Source organism: Agelaius phoeniceus, chromosome 3, assembly GCF_051311805.1.
Source record: "Agelaius phoeniceus isolate bAgePho1 chromosome 3, bAgePho1.hap1, whole genome shotgun sequence".
In the NCBI taxonomy this organism is placed as follows: Eukaryota; Metazoa; Chordata; class Aves; order Passeriformes; family Icteridae; genus Agelaius; species Agelaius phoeniceus.
The window spans coordinates 74051611-74073178 of NC_135267.1; the positions used below are offsets into that span (position 1 = coordinate 74051611).

The 21568-nt window shown below is 42.4% G+C and overlaps 1 protein-coding gene across 4 annotated transcripts in view; it reads left to right on the forward strand.

Annotated features, from left to right (window-relative positions):
* Positions 1–20580, forward strand: part of TRIM67 (tripartite motif containing 67) — a 40964-nt gene extending 20384 nt beyond the window's left edge. For 2 of the 4 annotated variants that reach the window (XM_077175611.1, XM_077175612.1), the window contains exons 6-10: positions 1248–1405; positions 4861–4999; positions 5966–6269; positions 13491–13653; positions 14661–20580. In XM_077175611.1, coding sequence (XP_077031726.1) covers positions 1248–1405; positions 4861–4999; positions 5966–6269; positions 13491–13653; positions 14661–14726 — 830 coding nt within the window. In that variant the 3' untranslated portion in view covers positions 14727–20580. The remainder of the gene's footprint in view (positions 1–1247; positions 1406–4860; positions 5000–5965; positions 6270–13490; positions 13654–14660) is intronic. The other 2 variants (XM_054629806.2, XM_054629805.2) reach the window with 1 other exon arrangement.
* Positions 20581–21568: the final 988 nt, after the last annotated feature.

The following is a 21568-nucleotide window of genomic DNA, read 5'->3' on the forward strand; positions in this document are numbered from 1 at the left end:
ATCCAGAAACATAAAATAGGACGAAAGGAACAGCTCAAGGGCTTAGCTCTCACGCAGACAGAAGGCGGAAAATAAACTAGAGGGTCAAAGTAGATAAAAGAAGAGCAAACCAATATTATTAGGGCAATGAATTCTCAGAGCACTCAGTTTCTTCTAAGACATGATTGAGCTCAGCAGAAATGATATTGAGATATTGGATGGTAAAATTTAGCCTTGGGCAGAAGACCAGGCAGGCTTTGTGCATCACTTGCATCCTAACTTAACCTGTATGTTTTCAACAGTGCATGAGATGCATGCCAGCTCTATCCAGAAGACTAAATTTTCACTTTAGAATTGCCAGCAAAGAGTGAACAGTGAGAGTTTAGTTTTGTTTAGGAGAGGTTGGATAGAGGTCTCTTTCCCACAGAGACACAGCTGAATATTTTACTCTGTTTCTTTTTATTTTTAAGATGCTGGTCTGGCAAACAGTCTCTTGGTGTTTATTCTGAGCAAGTCACTGAAAAGGCATGTTGGTAGAAAAATTTGCATTTGTAATTTCCATGAGGAGTCTCCTGTGATGCAGAAGTTCGTTTTGCTACCTGAACCATGGGATTTAGATAAAGTTTGCAAACAGAAAAATTTGCTTCAACAGTTTATTTTAAGTATGGTTGCCATAAAGATAACACATCCAAGGTGTTTTTGATGAAAAACTAGGGGGAGAGGGAGGGGTGGTAAATTAGATTTTTAACCCCCCCCCAACTGTAGTGAAGAATTGTTTTCCTGCTGTTGGTGGAGTTCAGGCTGTCTCTCAGCTGTGCTGGGAGGAGTGGCTGCTCTGCTTGCTACCAACCCAATTCTTTGTTAATGCACTGGGTTCTCTGGCAGCATTGCCTGTGCCACTCTATGGCCTGAGACACCCCCTGCCCTTCCTTTTGGGGACAGTGGGTGCTCTGGTGTGAAAAAGAATTCTTCCAGACAGTGACTCCTGGGAAGGAAGCCACTCATGGATTCCCTAGACTCTACTTCTTATGTGACATGACAATCAAGTCCAGATATGTTTCTGTCTACATATTTCAGTGAAATGATTTGTCTAACTGGGTAACAAGATTTTGTTATGTAATTTTACTGCCTTTTGTTTCAAGAAAGAGAATGGACTCTCTTCCTAACAAACACTGGCTCCCCTGCAAGGGGAAGGAGGTGAGCAGTTGCCCTAGTGCTCACAGCACAGACTAATGGGGTAGGGCAGACTTACACTAACCTGTACCCAGTTCCTGTTTCAGTGCCACCCGTCCCATTACTGCAGCTGGAGAAGTGCTGCACCAGGAACAACAGTGTGACATTGGCCTGGAGGATGCCACCTTTGAGCCACAACCCAGTGGAGGGCTATATCTTGGAACTTGATGATGGAGATGGTGGCCAATTCCGAGTGAGAATTTCATTCAGCATTTATTTGTGTTTCTTTGTATGTGAGTTTCCTCCAGATATGGATTTGTTTCTGTCTGAGGGTGGGGAGAGTGGTAGGGAAGATTGGGTTGTCAAAACATCCCTAATTCCATTGTGCTGGTGGAGAAAGCAGTGCAGATGCTGCTTAAGGACCACTGGCCTAGGTAGGAAGTTTGTCTGAGGTTATTCTCAGGGCTCTTGGAAAGAGGGCCTTGAGGTATGCCCAGTGCATTCTGGAGTAGAAAATCCCATATAAGCTTGCTGAGTATGAGAAGCTGGAAGTGTTTCATTGCACAAACCAGAAATTTCTTTGAAGCCCCTACTCTCACCTGTCCGTTGCACCCTGTTTCAACAGCTTGGTCCAGAAATGCAACTCCATCTTTCCTGATTTTCTGAGTAAAAATATGATCCTGCATAAAAATACAGGGTTTCTAAACCTCTCTCTTGGGAATGGATGGGACCAGACTGGTGGAAGCTTTTTCCACTGTCGTGCTGTGATGGAATTGATAAATATGGAAAGGCTTCCCAAGTGCTGACTTCCAGATCCTCTGGTTGATGCCACAACGTGATGCTCCTGGTTGCAGGTGCAGGGTGCTTATGGGCTCCCATACTTTTTCAACACATCCTGATGAACAAACTAGAGAAACAATTCAATCAGCTTTCTTCCAGCCATGTCCTCCTAGAAGCTGTGGCCCTTCTGCCTCAGGCAGGCTTCAGGCTCCTGTTGCTCAGGACCAGGCTGGCCCAGTGCTTTCCCTAGGGGCTGGTGCCTCAAAAGCATCTGGACATCATTGTGGAGCACAGCTGCTCTCTTCACAAACAGGGAATTTTGCCAAAAACTTGTGATGGCATTTCTTCGGGAGCTGCAAACTGGCTTCTCCCAGGAAACCTAAAGATTTCTCAAGCTGAAAATGTCCTGGCATGGATCCACCTAAGGAACTGCCAAACCTCTACACCCATAGCCAGCAAAGGTGCCTCGTTTGGACACTCCTCATTAGAAGAGGCAGTAATATTGGCAGGGCATTTTGAAGAGGGCATTGTGGTTTTTGGAAGGTCTCCTCAGTTCCTTTGTCCAAGTAACATTTCACAGGGATTTGAAGAGCCTGGCTTCCACTACTGTAAGTGTGAAAAGGTATTTTTGTGAATGGCTGCTGAGAGCTGCCAATATAGTCAATGTTAGTAGGTAAGAGTGTTATCAGTGTGTGATGAATGAAGAGTTAGAAGAAGGTGTTAGAATTCCAGTATCTTTTATCCACTTTATCCAGGATAAACCTTTTAAAGTGGAATTCATGTCTTGTGAATGACAAGATTTCAGGCTGGTGTGTATCCAAGCTCATTTGTGTGGGTGAGTTTTGGTACTGCAAAGGTTTTAGGACTGCCAGCAGTGCCGTGTTAAGGTTTTGGATTGAAAAAGATACAAAACTATCTCAATCCTTAAAAATGTAAGGTGACAACTTCTAAGGGGAATGATCTGCTTGCTGTGGTAGGAGCATCCTCGGTTTTACCTATTAAAATATAAAGGGCAGGCTTCTCAGCAATGCCATCTCAATAAGGGTTTGCTGACCTTTTAAATGGAGAATTCTATGTCTGAAAGCAAAGATGTTGACTGCAATTTATCAGTATTTGATGGGTGGATTTAAAGAACATCTTTGTAGAAGCAGAGAGCATCAACCTGCACTGTTCATGAAGCAGTGAACAGTGGTAAACATTAAGTGGATTAAAAAATATGAGAGTTGTTCAACAAATACAAAATTTTTTCACAGTCAGCATCTCTTATGACATGGAGGTAAATTTATTCTATTAAAACTCTTCTTTGTCTCCATGAACGATCACTAGCTAACTCAGGACCCAAGACATTTTGTTGTTTGTAGCAGCCACCATAGTAGCAAAGAGGACAAACACATGTCCCGGTGTAAACTTAATCAATTCCTTTCTTACTCATCACATCCTTTTGGGTTTATATGAGAGAGCCTTAACCATCAGAACTATTCCTGGGCATTACTAAAGTCTTAACTGAACTGGGATCTGAGTGGTTTGCCTAGTGACAGGTTTAAGCACTTTGGTGCCTTTGCTACCATAAACCTACAGATTTCACAGAACCAGAGAAATCAGATGTGGGAACCCAGAACATCCCTCTGACTGTCCAGAACATCCAGGACCCCTGCCAGGGGGCTCAGAAGCCCTGGCATAGAGCCCAAAATGCCTGTGGTTTTGATTATGACCCATGGAGCAAATTACCAACCTTATATGAAGACAGAAAGCCGCAACAGTTTAGGTAGAATAATAGTGAAGTTATCACGGGGTGGAAAAGTAGATTTTAGGGTTTTTGGTATGGGGGTTCAGGGGGCAAGATGGAGGGAACTGGGCGTGTCCAGCCTTTCTCCTTCTTCTTCTTGGCCTCCATCTTCTGCTGTGATGTTGGCATTTTTAGATTGGTTTAGAGTAGAAGCTCACTGTCTAACATAGGTGATAGGTATTGGAAAGTGATTGTAAACATTGTAAATGTAGTTTTTAGTATAAAGACATAACACCGCCCCCGGGGCAGCCAGAGTGCCTCTGACTGTCTTGCTGAGCGGACCTCAGCAGGCCAGGAGAAAGAATTTTATAGATAAGATACAATAAACAACCTTGAGACCGAGAAATGAAGAGCTCTGACTCCTTCTTCAAGCGCCGGGCTGGGAAAAGAGACTTTCTAACGCTTCTCAGGGTCACTCTGACAAGCTAAGATCCCAACAATCAGAGGTGGAAAGGAATTATCTTTCAACCTGCTTCCAAGACAGGATTTTCTAGGCTTCTTTCAGTTCATCGTAGCTGGCATAATCTGATCCTCTTCATTGGTCTGCCTAGATGTTCCTCCCTCTGAAATATTTCACATTACAGAAGTACTTGCTGTATGATAAATATTTGAAGATCTTTTTGATGTTTCTGTTGTCTAGATACTGTTTCAACATGTGGTGCGTGTAATCCTAACTTTTAGGAGTTACTTTCTTCTGGATCTGTGTTTTCAGGTTTCAAAATGATATTTTAACCTAGGCATGAGAGAACCTTTCCAACAGAGCAAAACTGCTCTTGTTTTTTTTTTATTCTTAATGCCCCTTTTTTGTCTTGCATAAAATAGCAGTCATAGTGTGTCAGATACTGGGACTACTCTCCAAAATAGTGGTTTAGAGTAGATATTTAGGATAAGAGGAGCATGAAGATCTTTCTGTGTTGCCCTTTATTGCTTTACCGTTCCAGCTTCATCTTCACCTTAGTTTGTCCAGTGCTGGCCATCCTTGATGTCTCCCATGCTGTGGCTGTTTCTATTATAACAGCATAACTCATTCATCCTGGGAAGCAAAGAGAAGCTGTTCACTTTTGGCTTATATTTAGAAGTCTTAACTATGTTAAACTATCTCCCTCATTCTCTCTCTTTCTCATATTTTTTGGAATGTTTAGGAGGTATATGTCGGCAAGGAGACCCTCTGCACCATCGATGGCCTTCATTTCAACAGCACTTACAATGCCAGGGTCAAAGCTTTCAACTCCTCGGGCGTTGGTCCTTACAGCAAGACGGTCATTTTACAGACGTCGGATGGTGAGCTGGGCCTTTGCCACTCTCTAAGTGAAAAGCTGCATGTCTCAGTAGCAGGACACTTTCATCCCTTTACACCCATTAATGTATTTGACACCTACTGGCATTTTCCATTATCAGTAATGCTTCAGGCTTCAAGTTGTGTGATTTTAGTTGGCTGTAAAAGTCTAGGATCTAACTAGGAGAGTTTCTTTATCATACGGAAACAGTTATGCAACTCATGGGATATTTTTTGTTCCACTCTGTCTCCCTTTCTACATACATCTTTGGGATTTGCCTTTTTCTTCACTACTGCTTCAATTTCCCTGCAAGGTTTGGTAATACAGAGATGGGAACTCATGCTTGTTCCTCTGTAATTATACTTGACATCCATACGGACATTATGGGAAGTTCATCTTCATTAATGATATTGTAATGAATTGAGAAGTGCATGCTATTATCACTTCCACTTTTATGCTGTGTTGCCAAAATAGGCCAGTATAAAATATTTATACTTTAAGAGCTTTTGGGGCCTTTTTTTGCTTTCCTTAAAAAAACCCTTCACTTTGAAAAACTGGTGAAGTCAATCCTAACCAGCATGGACGCAGCAAATCTCCATATCCATTGAAGGCGATCCTGAACCAATTCACTGACATGAGCAGTTTCCATGTCATGGAGCAGCCTTTGTCTCCTCAGTGACTCTCTTGTTACTGTGTGTGGACAGAATGTCACTACCCTTAGCAGCTAAATTTCAGGGGAACAAGCACAAATGATGTAAAGCACTTCTGAGCTGAAGAGCAGCAGGGTACCAGCTCAGATTCATCTTGTGTAGCTGCCTACAGTAACAAGGAAAAATGGTCTTTATTACCTCAGAGTACATTGGGGTCTTTACAAAGGCAGAATTTTATCCTTCTTACTTGAGTTGAACAGACAACACATGGACACAGCACCTCCTGATCTAATCCCTCCTTTCCTTTTCCCCTTCCACAGTGGCATGGTTCACCTTTGACCCCTCCTCAGCTCACAGAGACATAGTGCTGTCCAATGACAACCAGACTGCCACCTGCAACAGCTACGATGACCGGGTGGTGCTGGGCACCGCCGCCTTCTCCAAGGGCGTGCATTACTGGGAGCTGCACGTGGACCGCTACGACAACCACCCGGACCCGGCCTTCGGCATCGCCAGGATTAACGTGGTCAAGGACATGATGCTGGGCAAGGATGACAAGGCGTGGGCCATGTATGTGGACAACAACCGCAGCTGGTTCATGCACTGCAATTCCCACACCAACCGGTGAGTGCTGCCTGGGGCTTTTCTCCTCACAGGCGTTTCTTCTGCCCTGCATTGTGGTGATGCTCACAGGAGTCCCAGGACGAGGGAAGAGATGAGAATCTTGACTCCATGTTTCAGAAGGCTGATTTATTATTTCATGATATATATTATATTAAAAGAAAATTATATTCTAAAGCTATACTAAAAGAATAGAAGAAAGGATTTCATCAGAAGGCTAGCAATGAAGGGAAAAGAATTATAATAAAATCTTGTGACTGACCAGAGAGTCTGAGACAGCTGGACTGTGATTGGCCATTAATGAAAAACAACCATATGAGACCAATGAAAGATGCACCTGTTGCATTCCACAGCAGCAGATAATTATTGTTTACATTTCATTTCTGAGGCCTCTCAGCTTCTCAGGAGAAAAGATCCTAATGAAAGGATTTTTCATAAAATATGTCCATGACACTGCATCAGAGGCAGGTGTCTCAGCAAGCCATCTAGTCCAGCTCCTGGCTAAATGTACTCATTTTCTTCCTTCTTAAAAATCACTAGTGACAGTGATTGCACCTTAACAGTCTGTGTTGGTGTTTGATATCCTCACAGTTATCAGTTTTTCCCTGAGATTTTGCCTAAATGCCCCCTGCTGGGATTTAAACCCGTTATTGCATGTCCCACCCACATCAGCAGACAGGGGCACAGCACGATGGGATGCAGGACTTCTCTCATTGCTGGAGGGAGAAAGGTGGTTGATTCTCTTCATTAGGAGGAATCTTGGCTGCAGATTGTACAATAATTGGGCTGCAGGTGTTCGTCTCCAGTTCTGACAGCTATTAAGGGTTTTGCTGTAGGTCACACTGAGGAAGATTTGGATACAAGGGACTGTTTGGCAGTGAGGGCTGAGTGACAGCTTTCATTGTACTGAAGAGCTTTGAAAAGCACCTCAACTAGTACAACCAACTTAGACAGAGGAGGATTTCAGAATGCCCCCAAGCCACTGTTACCACGCCTCTCTGTCTCATCACTCAGAGGCTCTGTGTTGTCAATGCAACTGAGCAGTGGAGAGACATGTTCTAACTGCAGGTACCTCCAGGGATGGATCACACAGAGAGAACAACTGTCAGCACAGATCGTGTGTTGTGCTGACACGGTTGCATGACTTTCAGTGCTCAGCATAGTTACTTCTGCCTTGTGCTGGCTTCTGTTTCATTGAAGTGGTGCCAGACTGTGCAGGGGACACATGGTTAACTTTGCTTGAAGGTATCAGAGCAGAACTGCACTGCTCTCTTTCTGTGTCCCATGAGAGGGTCAGCCTTAGCTGAAGGTCAGCTGGGTACTGAGACCCTTGAGAAGATGTCTGAAAAGGATCTGAAGTCACTTGCTTATTTTGGAAAATGGTGTATTCATATACCTGTTCTATCACAATGGGAAACTGATGTATGAGTAAAGTGACTGACTAAGGATATGTAGCAGGTCTGTAGCAGAGCTGGAATCAACTTCTGTTTAGTTTTCTACTGACTGTCCCACCAGACTCTCACTGTCTCAGGTGTTTTTTCTGTTATACCAAATGATTAAAACAAAGTTTTACAGTGATTTTTAAAACACTGAAATGCAGGTGTCTCCTTAAAGTGATAAGATTGTGTCAACATGCACTGTGTACTGAGGTTGATTGTACTGTCTCCCAGGGAATAGTCATTTATACTCTATAGCATACCTGTGCTTTAAGTGAGTACACTGCAATTGCTGGGAATTTTTGTTTGAAACATGGTTTGACTTTGCAGTTCATTACAGACAGGTGGAAGGACCTTGTAGCTGGATCAAAAGCTGTCTGAAGTCACTTGGATTGTTCTCCATGGGTCCAAAAGCCTTAGATCATGTTCTAAGACAATACAGAATAAAATAACATCAGTATAATAAATATACCAAAAAGTTCTCTGTGCCTTTAACATCTTGATTCGATTCAGGGCGGAAGTAATGCTAAGCTGTATTAATTTTAATGCTCTGTGGAACAGCTTATGTTTTCTGGAAAAAAGCTGGCAACCATTCTGTGCACCACTGTCCCAGAAACCTATTTTATGGATTTGGTCCTTGGCATGCTCCTCCCGGCAAGCAGCACACAAGCTAAGCAAAAGCTTTTTTCTGGGAAACACAAGCAATAGAAACACTTAGGATTTCCAATCATCCTGCTTAATCAAGAGAACAAAGCGCTTTCTGTTGATGATAGTTTGCCAGTTTTTACCTGATAAAACACAAAGGCAGGGATAGACCCATGGAATATCTGTTCAAGGGAAGTACACTCGCAAAGGGCATGCAGTCTTATGAAATCACATGCGCTTCAATGAAATTAGGTCTAGGCATTATATTTTTAACTGTGACAGTCAACTAGGTCAGTTTTTTAACTGATTAGATGTAATAGTCTTGTGGAAACAGTTATTGCTGCCTATTTGTTTTTCCCTGCTGGACACGAGTGCATGACAGCACAGCATCACAATCCAAAGCGAATTCATTGTCAACTTTTAGCCTCTGGGATGTTGTTGTGGTGAAAGTTACACCTTAGTAATAGTTTCTTGCTTCATAATCTTCATGAGAATAAATTAGGGTAATTAATAAATGACTAGTTTCAAGGATAACCTGAGATAGAGCTTGAAAGACTAATTTGTGTGACCTGTCACATTTTCTGTTCCTTTCACTCACAGGATGCAAAATTGGATCTAGCATGGCTTCTGTAATGCTGAAAGGGGCATGAACAGGAGACTATTGCTTCCAGAAACAGAGGGATCCTTTTGAGAACAGGCTGAGGAAAGTGGTTGAGAAAATACTTTAGGGCAGAGATAAAGGTTTCAGAGTCACCTTTAAGTCTTGCTGTTCCCAGAAAGCTGAGCCTGGGAGAACCATGGAACAGATCCTTCCAGAAGCTATGCTGAGGCACATGGAGGACAGGGAGGTAACTGAAGACAGTGAGCATGGCTTTACCAGGGGCAAGTCCTTCTATGATGGAGTGGCTACAGCAGTGGCCAAGGGAAGAGCTGTGGGCACCATCCGTTTGCACTTCTGTAAGGCCCTTGGTATGGTTCCCCACAAAATCCTTCTCTTCATCTGGGAGACACATGGATTTGATGGATGTCTGATGGATAAGGAATTGGTTGGATAGTCACATCCAGAGCCTAGTGGTCAACAGCTAGATGTTCAGATGGAGGCTGGTGACAAGCGGTGTCCCTCAGGGGTCCATACTGGGGCCAGTTCTGTTTATTGTCTTCATCAGTGTCATAGAGAGTGCAATCAAGTGCACCCTCAGCAAGGTCCCAGATGACACCAAGCTGAGTGGTGTGGTTGACACACTTGAGGGACAAGATGCCACCCAGATGGACCTGGACACGTTCAAGAAGCGGGGCCATGGGAACCTCATGGGCTCCAACAAAGCAAAGTGCAGGCCCTGCCTGTGGGTCAGGGCAGGAGGGAGGATTGACAGCACCCCTGCCAAGAAGGCCTTGGGGATATGGGTGCCTGAGGGGCTGATCATGGTCTGTCAGTGTGCACTTGCAGCCCAGAAGGACAACTGTATCCTGGGCAAAAATTGTCAGAGGGATGGAACATCGCTCCTTTGAAGGAAGGCTGAGAGAGTGGGGATGCTCAGCCTGGAGAAGAGAAAGCTCCAGGGAGACCTGATTGTGGTCTTTCAGTACTTGGAGGGGGTTTATAAGAAAGAGGGGGACAGTCTTTTTTTAGCAGGGCTTGTTGTTCTAGGACAAGGGGAGGTAGTTTTGAACTGAAAGAAGATAAATTCAGACTAACTATAAAGACTAACTATAAGGAAGACATTTTTTTAAAATGAGGATGGTGAAGCACTAGAACTGGTTGCTCAGAGATGTTGTGGATGCCTCATCCCTAAAAACATTCAAGGTCAGATTGGGTGAGCTTCTGAGCAGCTCGACCTAATTGAAGATGTCCCTGTTTTTTGGATGGGGATTGGACTAGATGACCTTTAAAGGTCCCTTCCAATCCAAACTGTTCTGAGAGGTGCTGGATGCCCATTAACAAGAGGCATTGACATTCAATGCAATAGATCTCTTCCTTGGCAAAGTTCCCAAGAGCAGGACTACCAGGTGCTACAGGCAATACTCCAGCCACTACATGTCTGTGGAAAGAAGGAGATGTAAATCTCCTTGAAATAAATATTTTATGCTGAAAAACAACAGAAAGCTGAAATCTAGAGTATTTGCATTTTAGTCTTTAAAGTCCTTTGCAATCAGGAGAGTCTCTTCAGATATCTTAAGAGCAGGTTTTTTCATCACACAAAAACGCTACAACTGAATGAAAAATGCTATAATTAGCAATAGATATCATAAAGTTTTTAAGATGCTGTAAAGCTAACACTTAAAGTATTGTAATGGAGAGTTGAATTAATTATTCAGTTTATTAAACTGTTCATAAATTGTTAATATTTATTTTTAAATAATAGTGAAACTACTCTTAATTCCCAAAGCCAGTTCATGCAATCATATTCTGCACATTGTCCAAGCTGTTACTGAAAGCATCTTGGAATAACAGCCTCTACTGACACAGGCAACTGCATTTTTCATGGTAGCCAAATTCCCCTTGCTGTACTCTGACCTTCCAGGCTTCTGCACAGCACTTCTGCACTCAGGACTTAGTGTTGCACACAGAAATCAAAATGTTCAAGTGATTTACTCGAAAAAATGAAACAGTGTTACCTATCTCCAGAACTGGATTGTTCTTCAATAAATACAAAGTATTTATTAAGGGAGCATTGCAACAAAAAAGTTGTATTTTCCCTTTCCATGGAAGGTTATTGGGGTTGTGTGGTATAAGTGTCATAAAGTAGTTTAAAAATGCATTACAGTAAAGGAGCAGGTTTTTTACGTGGTGCCACAGAAGTGTACCAGGAGGGAGCAACATCACTTTGAGTCTCTTGAGCTATTTGGCTTTTTTTACCACAACAAAAGCATTTATTAGAAAAATTATCCTGTAATGCCGTCTAAATGGTGTACATAAGAGTGAGGAAATGTATTGCATAAGTATTCTCATAAAACAGACTCCCCCAGCTCTCCTTCTAGAGGAAGGAGCCAGAACCAGGAAAATAGTCCAAAAAAAGCTGGATTCCTCAAAGTACTGTTCCCAAGGAAGCATGGGATGCTGAGTAAGAGCAGCTGTTCAGCCCCAGCAGAAGTCCAGCTTCCCTTTTAGCAGTGTGGTGAGGAGCTGCTGCCTGCTTCTGTCCTCCCTAAATCCTGCCAGAGCCAGTTTCTCACTGTGGGGAGATGATGGAGTAGGAATGGGACCATCTACCTGCTGAATTCCGGCAGAACTTGGGGCAGGAATAAAGGGAGAAGGTCCCCATCCTTCTGCTCTGCCCCCACGCCCCTGTGGCTCATGTAGGGGCCTCAGCTGGGTCCTGCCCTCGCCTGGCTGGAATCTGCAGGCAGAATCTATCTCCTCCTCAGTGGGGCTGTCCCCAGGGGCTGCAGAGGGGTCACTCAATGTCACTGTGCAGCACACGACTAATTAGCCCACAAGAAACAAATTAGCTTGTCACATAGGAAAGAACATCATAATCTCAAAAAAATGAAGTTGCTGTTTCTGTTTCCCTAAGAGAATCTATGTCATTTAAAAGGATGCAATAAAATCCATTTTAAGCAGGATCTAAATTATGGTGTCCTATGTGCAAAGCTGTTCCTAAACAGAGAAAAAAATGTAATCTACTTGTAAATAGCTCCAAATCATTGTACTGTTGCTTCCCACATACTGAGTTTTATGATTGAGGGCTTTTAATAAAAACAGTCTATATATTGAGATACTCATGGTAGGTAAGCATCTTAAGTTTTGATGGAAAATAATTTATTTTGTGGTTTTGGAGAAGAGCTCAGTAAAAAACCTATTAATGCTTATAGGACCAGAAATCAAATCAAAGGCATCTGAGAACAGTGAATCTCCCTATCTAAAGCCTCTCAGATTCAATCCATGATTCTTAGCTATACTATTATTGTTTGAAGAGCTTTAAATGGAGAAGTCAGAACAGTTTTCTATAATCTACCTTCAGATGAAGTGCCACGTGCCACATTTTGTCTAAAGGAAAACAGTTTGTGACACCTAGTGGACAAGAGGAAAATTTCTTACCCTGTGCTACATTCTTCCTAATCATATTCCAGTCCCCCCCTCCTTTTTAATTTTTTTTATGTTTTGCCTACCTATTGTGATAAATTTTACGATAAAATACCATTAATCTTGTGAATGTTGTGTGCCTGAGGCGAGTGCATGGGACAAAAGACAGCTGCTTCCTTTCCTACTGCAAATTATTTGAAATCTGATTTACCCTGGACAAATAGGCTGTAAATCCATTGCAGAGCCCCATGATATCAGCAGAATGGCAGTGCCTGTGGCCAATCTGCATATCTAGTGGGTATTTTTTCTCAGTGTCCTTTAAAGTAATACTGAGTTTGACTAACCCCCAAGTCAAAGTGCATTAATGTCAAATCACTCAGGCGTGTAATGGCTGGCTGAGTGTGTCCTGGCAGGCTCTGACACTGCAGGAGCTCTCAGCAGCTGCTCCTGACACAACCAATTATCACTGGTATTAATAACTGGGCCTGCACACTCGAGACAGCTCCCAGTCCTTTAGCTGAGCACCTTGTCAATCAGAAGCTACACTTAGGCCTAACCAGTCCCAACTTCCCTTCCTCCCCAAAACCACTGTCTGTTGTACCTGTGCTCCTCCCTGGGCTCTGGGAATCTGGGTTCCCTTAGAGCATGTCAAGGTGAATAACTGAACTTAAAATCTCTCTCTGGAGCTGTTAGCGGGCATATTGATTAGAAATGAAGACCTAGCAAAACAGCTTCCTGCTTTTTCATTTCCTGCCATGCATCACTTCACTGTAACAGGGATACTCAGAGGTGATGTGTCTCCAGGCCTCCCCTGGCTCGCCTCCCAGTTTGTCATTAGCTGAGGGGACCTGTTAGCTCTGGACCCCATTTTCACCTCTTAAATTGCAGTTGCAGGAGAAGTGGATCTAATTTCTGTTTAGGATCCCTTCTTTAAGCTCCCATGGATGTGCTATGTATGCTTCAGATAAAGGTGTGGATCAGTCATCACCAAATGCCTCAGGGGATAATCATTTCCCTGTGCTGCTCCATGCTCCCTTTGCTTAGAAAGGCTGGCTTGTCCTTAGAGACAAGAGCACAGTGTGCTCTGCCTTCACCAACAATGTGCCCTTTGTACCTTAGGACTGAAGGAGGAGTTTCTAAAGGTGCCACTGTTGGTGTGCTGCTGGATCTGAACAAGCACAACCTGACCTTTTACATCAATGGGCAGCAGCAGGGGCCTCCAGCGTTTGAGAACATCGAGGGCGTCTTCATGCCTGCACTGAGCCTCAATCGAAATGTCCAGGTAAATCTGCAGTCCAGCCCCACCTACCCTTTCCAGCTAAAGGAGCTGATAGCATCATCTATGGGTAGTCAGTTCAGACAGGGGTTCTTTTCCTTCTCAGGCTTACATCTAGGCTTCTTACACTCTTCGGACCACATTTGGCTTTCTGCCTTGCCTGACCAATGTAAAGAGTACTGCTGTAAAACAAGTGAAAGTACCTGCATGCACTAACTCCTGCTCTGATTTTCCCGTGATGCTCCACTTGGAAAGCAGTGTCTCTAAAGTTCTCCCCTGCCAGTTTGACTAAAAACCATCTTAATTCCTCCTAGATCTCATGTTTGGAGATAATTAACATTGGCAAATGACTGAAGTATGAACAGCACAGTGGTAAGGAGAGCAAAGGAAACATAGGTCAGAGAATTGGCACAACAGAGCATATCAGTCAGCACATCATTCTTGTGCTCTGTGTACAAGAGGTTTTCCTCTTGGAGGAACTGTCTATAAAAATAATGCATTTTTACTTCAAGACCACTGCTTGTGGCTAGAAACCAGGTGTGGTATGAGAGAGAACCTGTGGAAACACCCAGGAGCCTGAGGGCTGAGGGAGGTCAGCTTAGGTCAGGCAGGACCAGGACAGCCAAGGTGGAGCACTCATCATGTCCATGGGCTCCACTGTGTGACCTCTGTCCTGAAGCAATTGGGGTCCCTTGTGCAGACATCCCATCAACCTTCTACCTACCTACCTACCTACCTACCTACCTACCTTCTGGATACCTACAACTGGTGGCTAGATTTGGGAAAAGGTACAGACACCTGGCTTCTTGTTCCCAAAGTATTCAGGAGGGAAGGGGGAAGGAGACTTGTTCATTTCTAAGGCTAGATATCATCTCTATTGATAGTCTTGATTTAAACTTGGACCTGCAGTCCTGCAGCCCTTTCCATGTCATTTGCCTGCACTTTGCCTTCACAAATGCTCTTTGCTGAGGATGTCTCAGTTTTGAATCTAATGTTATTTCTTCTTTGTGCAGGTGACCCTGCACACAGGACTGGAGGTGCCACAATCTGTAAAACAGCCCAAGCTGCCCAACAACTAATGAAGCCCCGTCTGACACTGTGCTGGATTCTGTAAGCTTTCTCAGTGTGTTTTGGCACTTTTCAGAAAGTCAGTAAAAAAAGCATCCTCTTCCCTGACTTCAAACACTGTGCAGCATGCTGCTCACCGAGTAATCGGCTGGTTAGAGATAGGCCACTCCATTTTCAATTTAACAGCCATAGCAAGCACATCCACTGGACTGGCACTCAACTGCAGATGGGTACCTGAACATACCTACTCTGCGTTGCATACATATGTACACTCATGTGCACACACACACACAAACACGTCTGCAAAGCAAAAGGTTAAATGAGTGTATTTTCTCTCTCATAGCTGGATTTGTGCTTAAATATTAGGGATGCTGGAAAAAATGGATGAGCCTGAAGGACAGTGGATGTTGGAGCAGTTTAGCAGTAGATGAACTGGATTCCCTTGCCACCTGAAGTCCTTAAATGAAGAAAGCATATGTTTTGACAGCTGAAGTGGAGGTTATATGCTCAAGAATTCCTGGTTGTCAATTCCTTTCAGGGGCTCAAATGATCATGGATTATTCCTTCTGGCTCTAGACTGCAGTAAGCTATAGGATAATGTCCCCTTAGAATTCAGTGGCAGAACTTATCTGCAATGAGAACAAGATTGGTTCCCAAATGCTGCCATGAAATATCTGGGTTCATTTTAGCTAACACCATGATACATGCAGAATTCAGGTACAGAAAGTCAAAAGAAAAACATCCTTGATGCATTTTAGTGTTTTTTATTTAGGCATGACTACGGAGACACTTCCAGAAGATCTGATTGTGGTTATCAGCACAACTCTTAAAAAACAGTGCATGGGAGATTCCTTTGAACTGAAATGATATAAGATTTATTTAAATAGGGCACATGCAAAGTCTCCCACATTGAGAAATGATGCTTTCCAGCCTTGATCCTAATAAAACCTGTGCAGCTGTAGTTCCAATGTAGCTTTGAGATCTGAAGCCTTAATTTTCTATTAGATTACTGTGAGCTAAATAAAGTCTTGATCCTAATGAAACACTTGAGAGAGATTAATAGCAGTAATGCAAAACCAATCCCTAAGATTTTTTCTGGATTGGGACATAAATCTTTTGCAAGACTTGACCTGTGCCTGGCATGTCCCACGAAAACAAGCCGCCATTTCAGGTGCTGCCCGTGACAACTGGAGTCTGACTGACAGTGATCTTTTCTCACAGCCATGGCACTGTCACCTGCAGGCAGTTGTCAGAAAACCAAGCACTGGTTTGCCTGTGTGCTTTGTTTCCTCTGAACCCAGTTAAGGTGTGCATGTGTGTGTGTGTGTATAGTGGCAATGCGTGAGGACGAGATGCAGCAGGCTTGGTGAGCCCATGACATCTTGGACTCTTGTCACTCTAACCCTACAGAAATGTGGTGCTATCGAACAAGAAGAGCATAAACTTTCAAATCCTATCAATGTACTATTTTCTTTTTTAAAATCCTGCTGCTTATACAAATTTTCCTCTTTAAGCATACATATACGCACACACATATCAGGCATGTAATTATTAAACCTGAAAATAAATATTCTGACCAAAATCCAGCTTACTGCCTTGCATTAAGGCACAGCCATAGGACAAACAGCCCAGGCCTGCCTTCAGGCAGCCTGCCAGCCCCCAGATATCCTGCTGCAGGCTCCCTTCTGCTCTCTGTCTGGAGCACATCACTCAGGTAGTGCTGAGTGATGGCAAGGCTTCCCTGTGGCAAACAGCCAGAATCTCCCATGGATCATCCCACCTCACAGCCGTTGTGGGAAGGGAAAGGCAGCCCAGAATAGAGCTGGGCTATTGCACAGACACAAAGCAGTCTGCCATCCTGCTGGCTGTAGCCAACCAAGTATCCTGTAGCCCACCTCTCCTGCAGGACAGCCACGCACCTTCAGCAACGTCAAGAATGAAACAGGAAATAAAACCAACAATGGAAAAATAATGACATATGCTTTTAAGTGAGGAAGCAACAGCACTTCCTTTAAAGTCTGGAATGGATTGTATTAGTAAACTTGTAGACAATGGAATAACTGTGCTATGCTTATCTTGGTTTTGTAAGGAATAACAGAGACCAACTGTGTTATCATCTTCGGTTTCATTCAATACCATATGAACTCATGCAAGATTTTCTAATTAGCAGGTCTGTTTTCACCTACCTCAGCTAGAACGCTACCAGACCCCAAATTTCCTCTTGAGTGTGCTCTTCAATGAACCTAACAGTTGTAATCATAGCATTGGCTTTGAGTATTGCCAGTCAGAATAGTGTATGGGAATATTGTACATAAATTGCACATAGTTTTTATATTGGGAAACATCCTGTGATAATTTTAATATGGAAGGCACTCCACTTCCACTTGTATTCAAAAAGACAGGGCATTGTTTCTTTTGGGACAGAACCTTTGTCTTTACTCCCAACTTCTGTAAAGGAAACTCAAATGAATTTACATCTTTCCAATCTTCAACCATTGCCAGATGTTTAAAATGAATTCTGAATGGGTTTTAGAAGTGTTTGCAGTACTCAGTTTTTGTTTTCATAGTTGCTTTGGTGTTGGTTCCTGGTGTATTATGTCTTGGGGAGAACACATTGAGTGACATGTTGTTGATTTCTAGTGAATATATGACAGTAGGTAGGAACAGTGAGTAGAGAAGCTCAGTTTTTACCCTCTATGCATTCCAACATTCACAAAAGTAGGGTAGCTACCATTATAGTCTCCTTTTAACCTAGCAGAAATGCAAATAAGTTAAAAGGAATACAGTTAGAAGTAGGCTACCTGCATTAGTAAGACTACTTTACCTTAGGTAAAGAACTAAACAAAGCGTTTGCATGTGTTGGTTGTGTACACAATCAAGGACTTAAATTTGGCATGGCCTGTAGCAATAAACCTGTTATCCTCATAGAGTGCACTCTTGTGACTTCAGCTGGATACATTTTCCTAGTTTGATTAACAGAAATAATGCCTAAGTAGTTAAAATTACTCTAGGAAACTAACAACTCCCCCCATTAATATTTATGCAGAGCTTGCAGGGGCCATCTGAACAGCAGCAGGGAGAGGTGGGGCACTCCCATTGCTCTGCTCAGGCTGGAGGTAGTTTCCTTCTCTGCAGGCAACTTCCCCAAGGTCCATCTCATTACAAACCCAGCAGTTTGCACATTCTTCATCTATAGTATCTCTTACGCCAGTTTTTGTTTCCTCCAAATCCTTTCTTTGGGAGGGAGCCAGCATTTAGTCCCTGTAGAAACTGCAATGCTGACTGTTCAGGGAGAACCCAGAGCGCAGAAGAGTGGAATAGATACCCAAGGGGACCACTTTGTGTGCTCTTCTTCCTTTTGTTCCCTCAGAGTATTTCTGCAGCTCTCTGGGGCTCCAAGCTCACCCAAAGCTGGCTGTCATGGGACTCTTCAGCTCCTAGAGGCCAGGTTGCTTCTTATAAGCAGGAGAGCAAAGCCTCTTGCACTGGGATAAATCCCATCCACTATGGTACAGAGGCTACACGAGGTAGCTGCAAATTGACTTAACATTTAAAAAAACCCACCAAAGCACAAACAGGCCCTCCCCTTATTAACAAAACAAAGCTTGACTTCTGCACACACCAGTATGGAACCTCTGAACAGCTGCAAAGTAAATACCGCAGTTGAACTTTCTGTCCTGCAGAGCAACAAAGGACTCTCAGTTTTCACCTACCCCTGGGGGCCATAACCTTAGCCTTTTGTAAACCTTCTTCCTGGCTCTTTCCTCTGCCAATTTCTATTAAGTTCAGGAGCACAGTCAGACTTCTGAAGGCATGCAATTCTATACAAATTCCACTTCCTCCTTTTCCCTCATCAACTTGAAAAGAGCTCACAAGATCTCTTAGTAAGACTTAATGTCAATATAAGCACACATGTAGCTGACAATCCCTTGCTCCTTCTGCTGTGGAAAGGTATGTGCTGTAAAATAAATCTCAGTGAGGACAGTAATATACTGTGATGTATTACAAATTTGGAAAGCAATTTGACTTCTAAAAACATAGAAAAGATGGGCAAACAGCACTGTCACCTCCTATACTTGCCTATGCACTTAAGATACATAGAGGAAAATATATTGGACTGAACAAAATAAAATAAGCATGAGCTTACATTTATCAGAGTTTAAGAGGAAAAAGTATTAAATGTAATTTATTATATGCATAATGTTCCATCATGTTGTAAATAATGCCATGATAGTGTATTGCTGTAGTTTGTTCTTGGCTGGTGATAGAGTTCTGTGGTAGTGCTGTGTAAGTTGTTTTTTATTTTATTTTTTTTCCCTCAAAGCACAGTTAGTAAAGATGACAGAGACCACCCCACACTCTGGTTTCCCAGTTTTTCTAGAGGAAGAAGAAATGTGAGACGCAGCTTGTTTTGTTGTTGTTGTTTTCTTACATGACAATATTTCTTAAAGTAAGAGAGATTAAGGCTAAGCTGCCACCACCACTGTATGAAAACCACTGTGTTTGCAACTGCCAAAAGAGGTAGTGCATTTATGGACCACAATTCAGATCATCTGTCCCTGTGAAAAGGGACACAAAATTCCACAACCTGGGAACAGCAGCTTTCTGGTGCCACCTGGTACATCCTTTGGTCACAAACAGAAAGATGAGGAAGGAGAGTTGTTAGACCTTATCTCAGGCTTTACTAGCTTTGCAGCATTCTGCTTTAAATAGGAAAACCAAGAATTCAATTTCGAACCAGGCAAGGTAACATGAAAACACCAAGCATCTTGGCCAGATCAACTTTGGAAGGGAGATTACAGTTACAGATCAGCCACATTGCAAATGTAAAGGGCACTTGTCACTGAAAATTACCAGGCAAAGATGGAGAGACCTTTTATTTTTTTTTTTAGGGAAAAAAAGTGAGCTGCTTCTAGTTTTTACTGACAACATTTCTGGTGGTTCCTCTGCCCAGCTCTACTGAATGCTGCACACACACAGCTAGGTGGAGCAGCAGCCTGAAGCACAAATCCATCATTAATAGGACACACTTGGTCTTCCCAGGTGCAGAAAGAAGCCCATATGCAAACCCAAGAGACTAGATGTGTGGGGCTCCTGCATCATTGCACAATACAGGAGACAGATGTGTGTTTCACTGACAGAGGCACTCAGCAGCATTTTCCCCTTCTGTTAAATGACCTTTTTGTTACATTTGTTATTGCAAACAGTTCCAAGCTGAATTAATGAAAAAATTATTTTTATGCTAATTGGAGAATTTCTAACATTTTCTTGTGAAGCAGTAGATAGAAATATTCCTGGATCCTGATTGCATTCCTTTATCCTCCACCTCCCTTAAATGTTGTCAATAAAAACACTAACCTTCCTAGGTAGCATGGTGAGAAGACATTATGTGATGAATATTAAAAATAAATGCATGAGGTAAACCTGCTGTTATTTCTGATTGTTATATGAAGCATGAGTAACACTAATTTAAATGTTGGCAACTAAAAAACTGCAAAGGAAAAAGAAAACGGTGTTCAATTCCAGTTAAATGGAAGACAAGAAGTTGTTTCTAAGTTTTCTTAACTACAACATTTCTTTTCTTTACTATCATTTCCCATAGCTTATATGAATTTGGAGCTGGTGAAATATACATCTCTGCTATATGTGTCTGTCACCAGATCAAGAGGAAAATACAAACTTTTTATAATTTTGTACCTGTAGCAAACGTTTGTATTTTTTGAATTAGAAACAAACTGCTTTTTGTCTTTTGGTCCAACTAAAACTTTGTGTATTATTAATATTATTACCCTTTTGGAAAACCTGACATATAAGTTTATGCTGTTTTACAGTTTATAAATAAATTCTTAAAACATTGCCAACAAATCCAGCATCAGTACCCTATTTATTTTTACAAATTATGACTACGTAGATGAGGCATTCATACAGTTTGCCTGCCTATCTCCTACTGTTGATACTGCTTTGTTACTTACAGTCAAGAATAATCCACTTAATGGAGAAAGCCAAGAGTGTCCTTCCTTAGAGCAACCATCTGTGCCTCAGCTTCAGACATATCCTGATTCAGTGGCATGGAACACCTCTCTTTGTCAGCACTGCTCTGCTAGCTCTGGCTCATGTTGCTTACAGAACACCTCAAAACAACTTGGAGACATGATATGAAAAAGCAAACCTATCTCCATGTAACAGAAGGCTTTCATAATGCATACACACATTAAGTGTGAAAATCAAAACTTTGAATAAACTTTTTGTTTCCTTCCCCCAAAAAACTTTCACATTCCACTGTCGACTTGGCATTTCAGTTTTCAACTTTTTACTTTAAGAACTGATTTTTTTCAACTTGTTAGAGATCTTACAAGCTCGACTGCAAAAGTTACATTCCACTCTGACTAAATTTCACTCCCAAGTAGCTTTTGGGAGCTGTGGAGGTGGAAAGTGAACATTTTAACTTACCAAAATTGATGGAGAACATGAAGTCCCACAAGTGAGATGAACAAAACTTTATCACAAAGTGAGCAGTAAAAACTAAGCTCAAGGATTAACCATGAATTGTAAAATACAGGTTATCTTACAACATCCAAAGCAACAGCTGTTGCCTCAACAAGTCTTGATGCTCTGTAGTAAATTCTTAGTGATTACACCTTCACACGCCATCGTGATTTGACATTTCCCTAATGTCAAATAAGTCATTAAGTCTGTAACCAGACAGGAATCTTAATTCTAGTTTGAATCTGCAACCAATACTGAGTAAGAAATCAAATTATGCAATTAGGAAATGTGATAACAGCATTTAGCAACCAAACTCTGCACACCCCTTCTGTTCTTACATGGCTCCAGAAACACTCCCTTCTGCTTG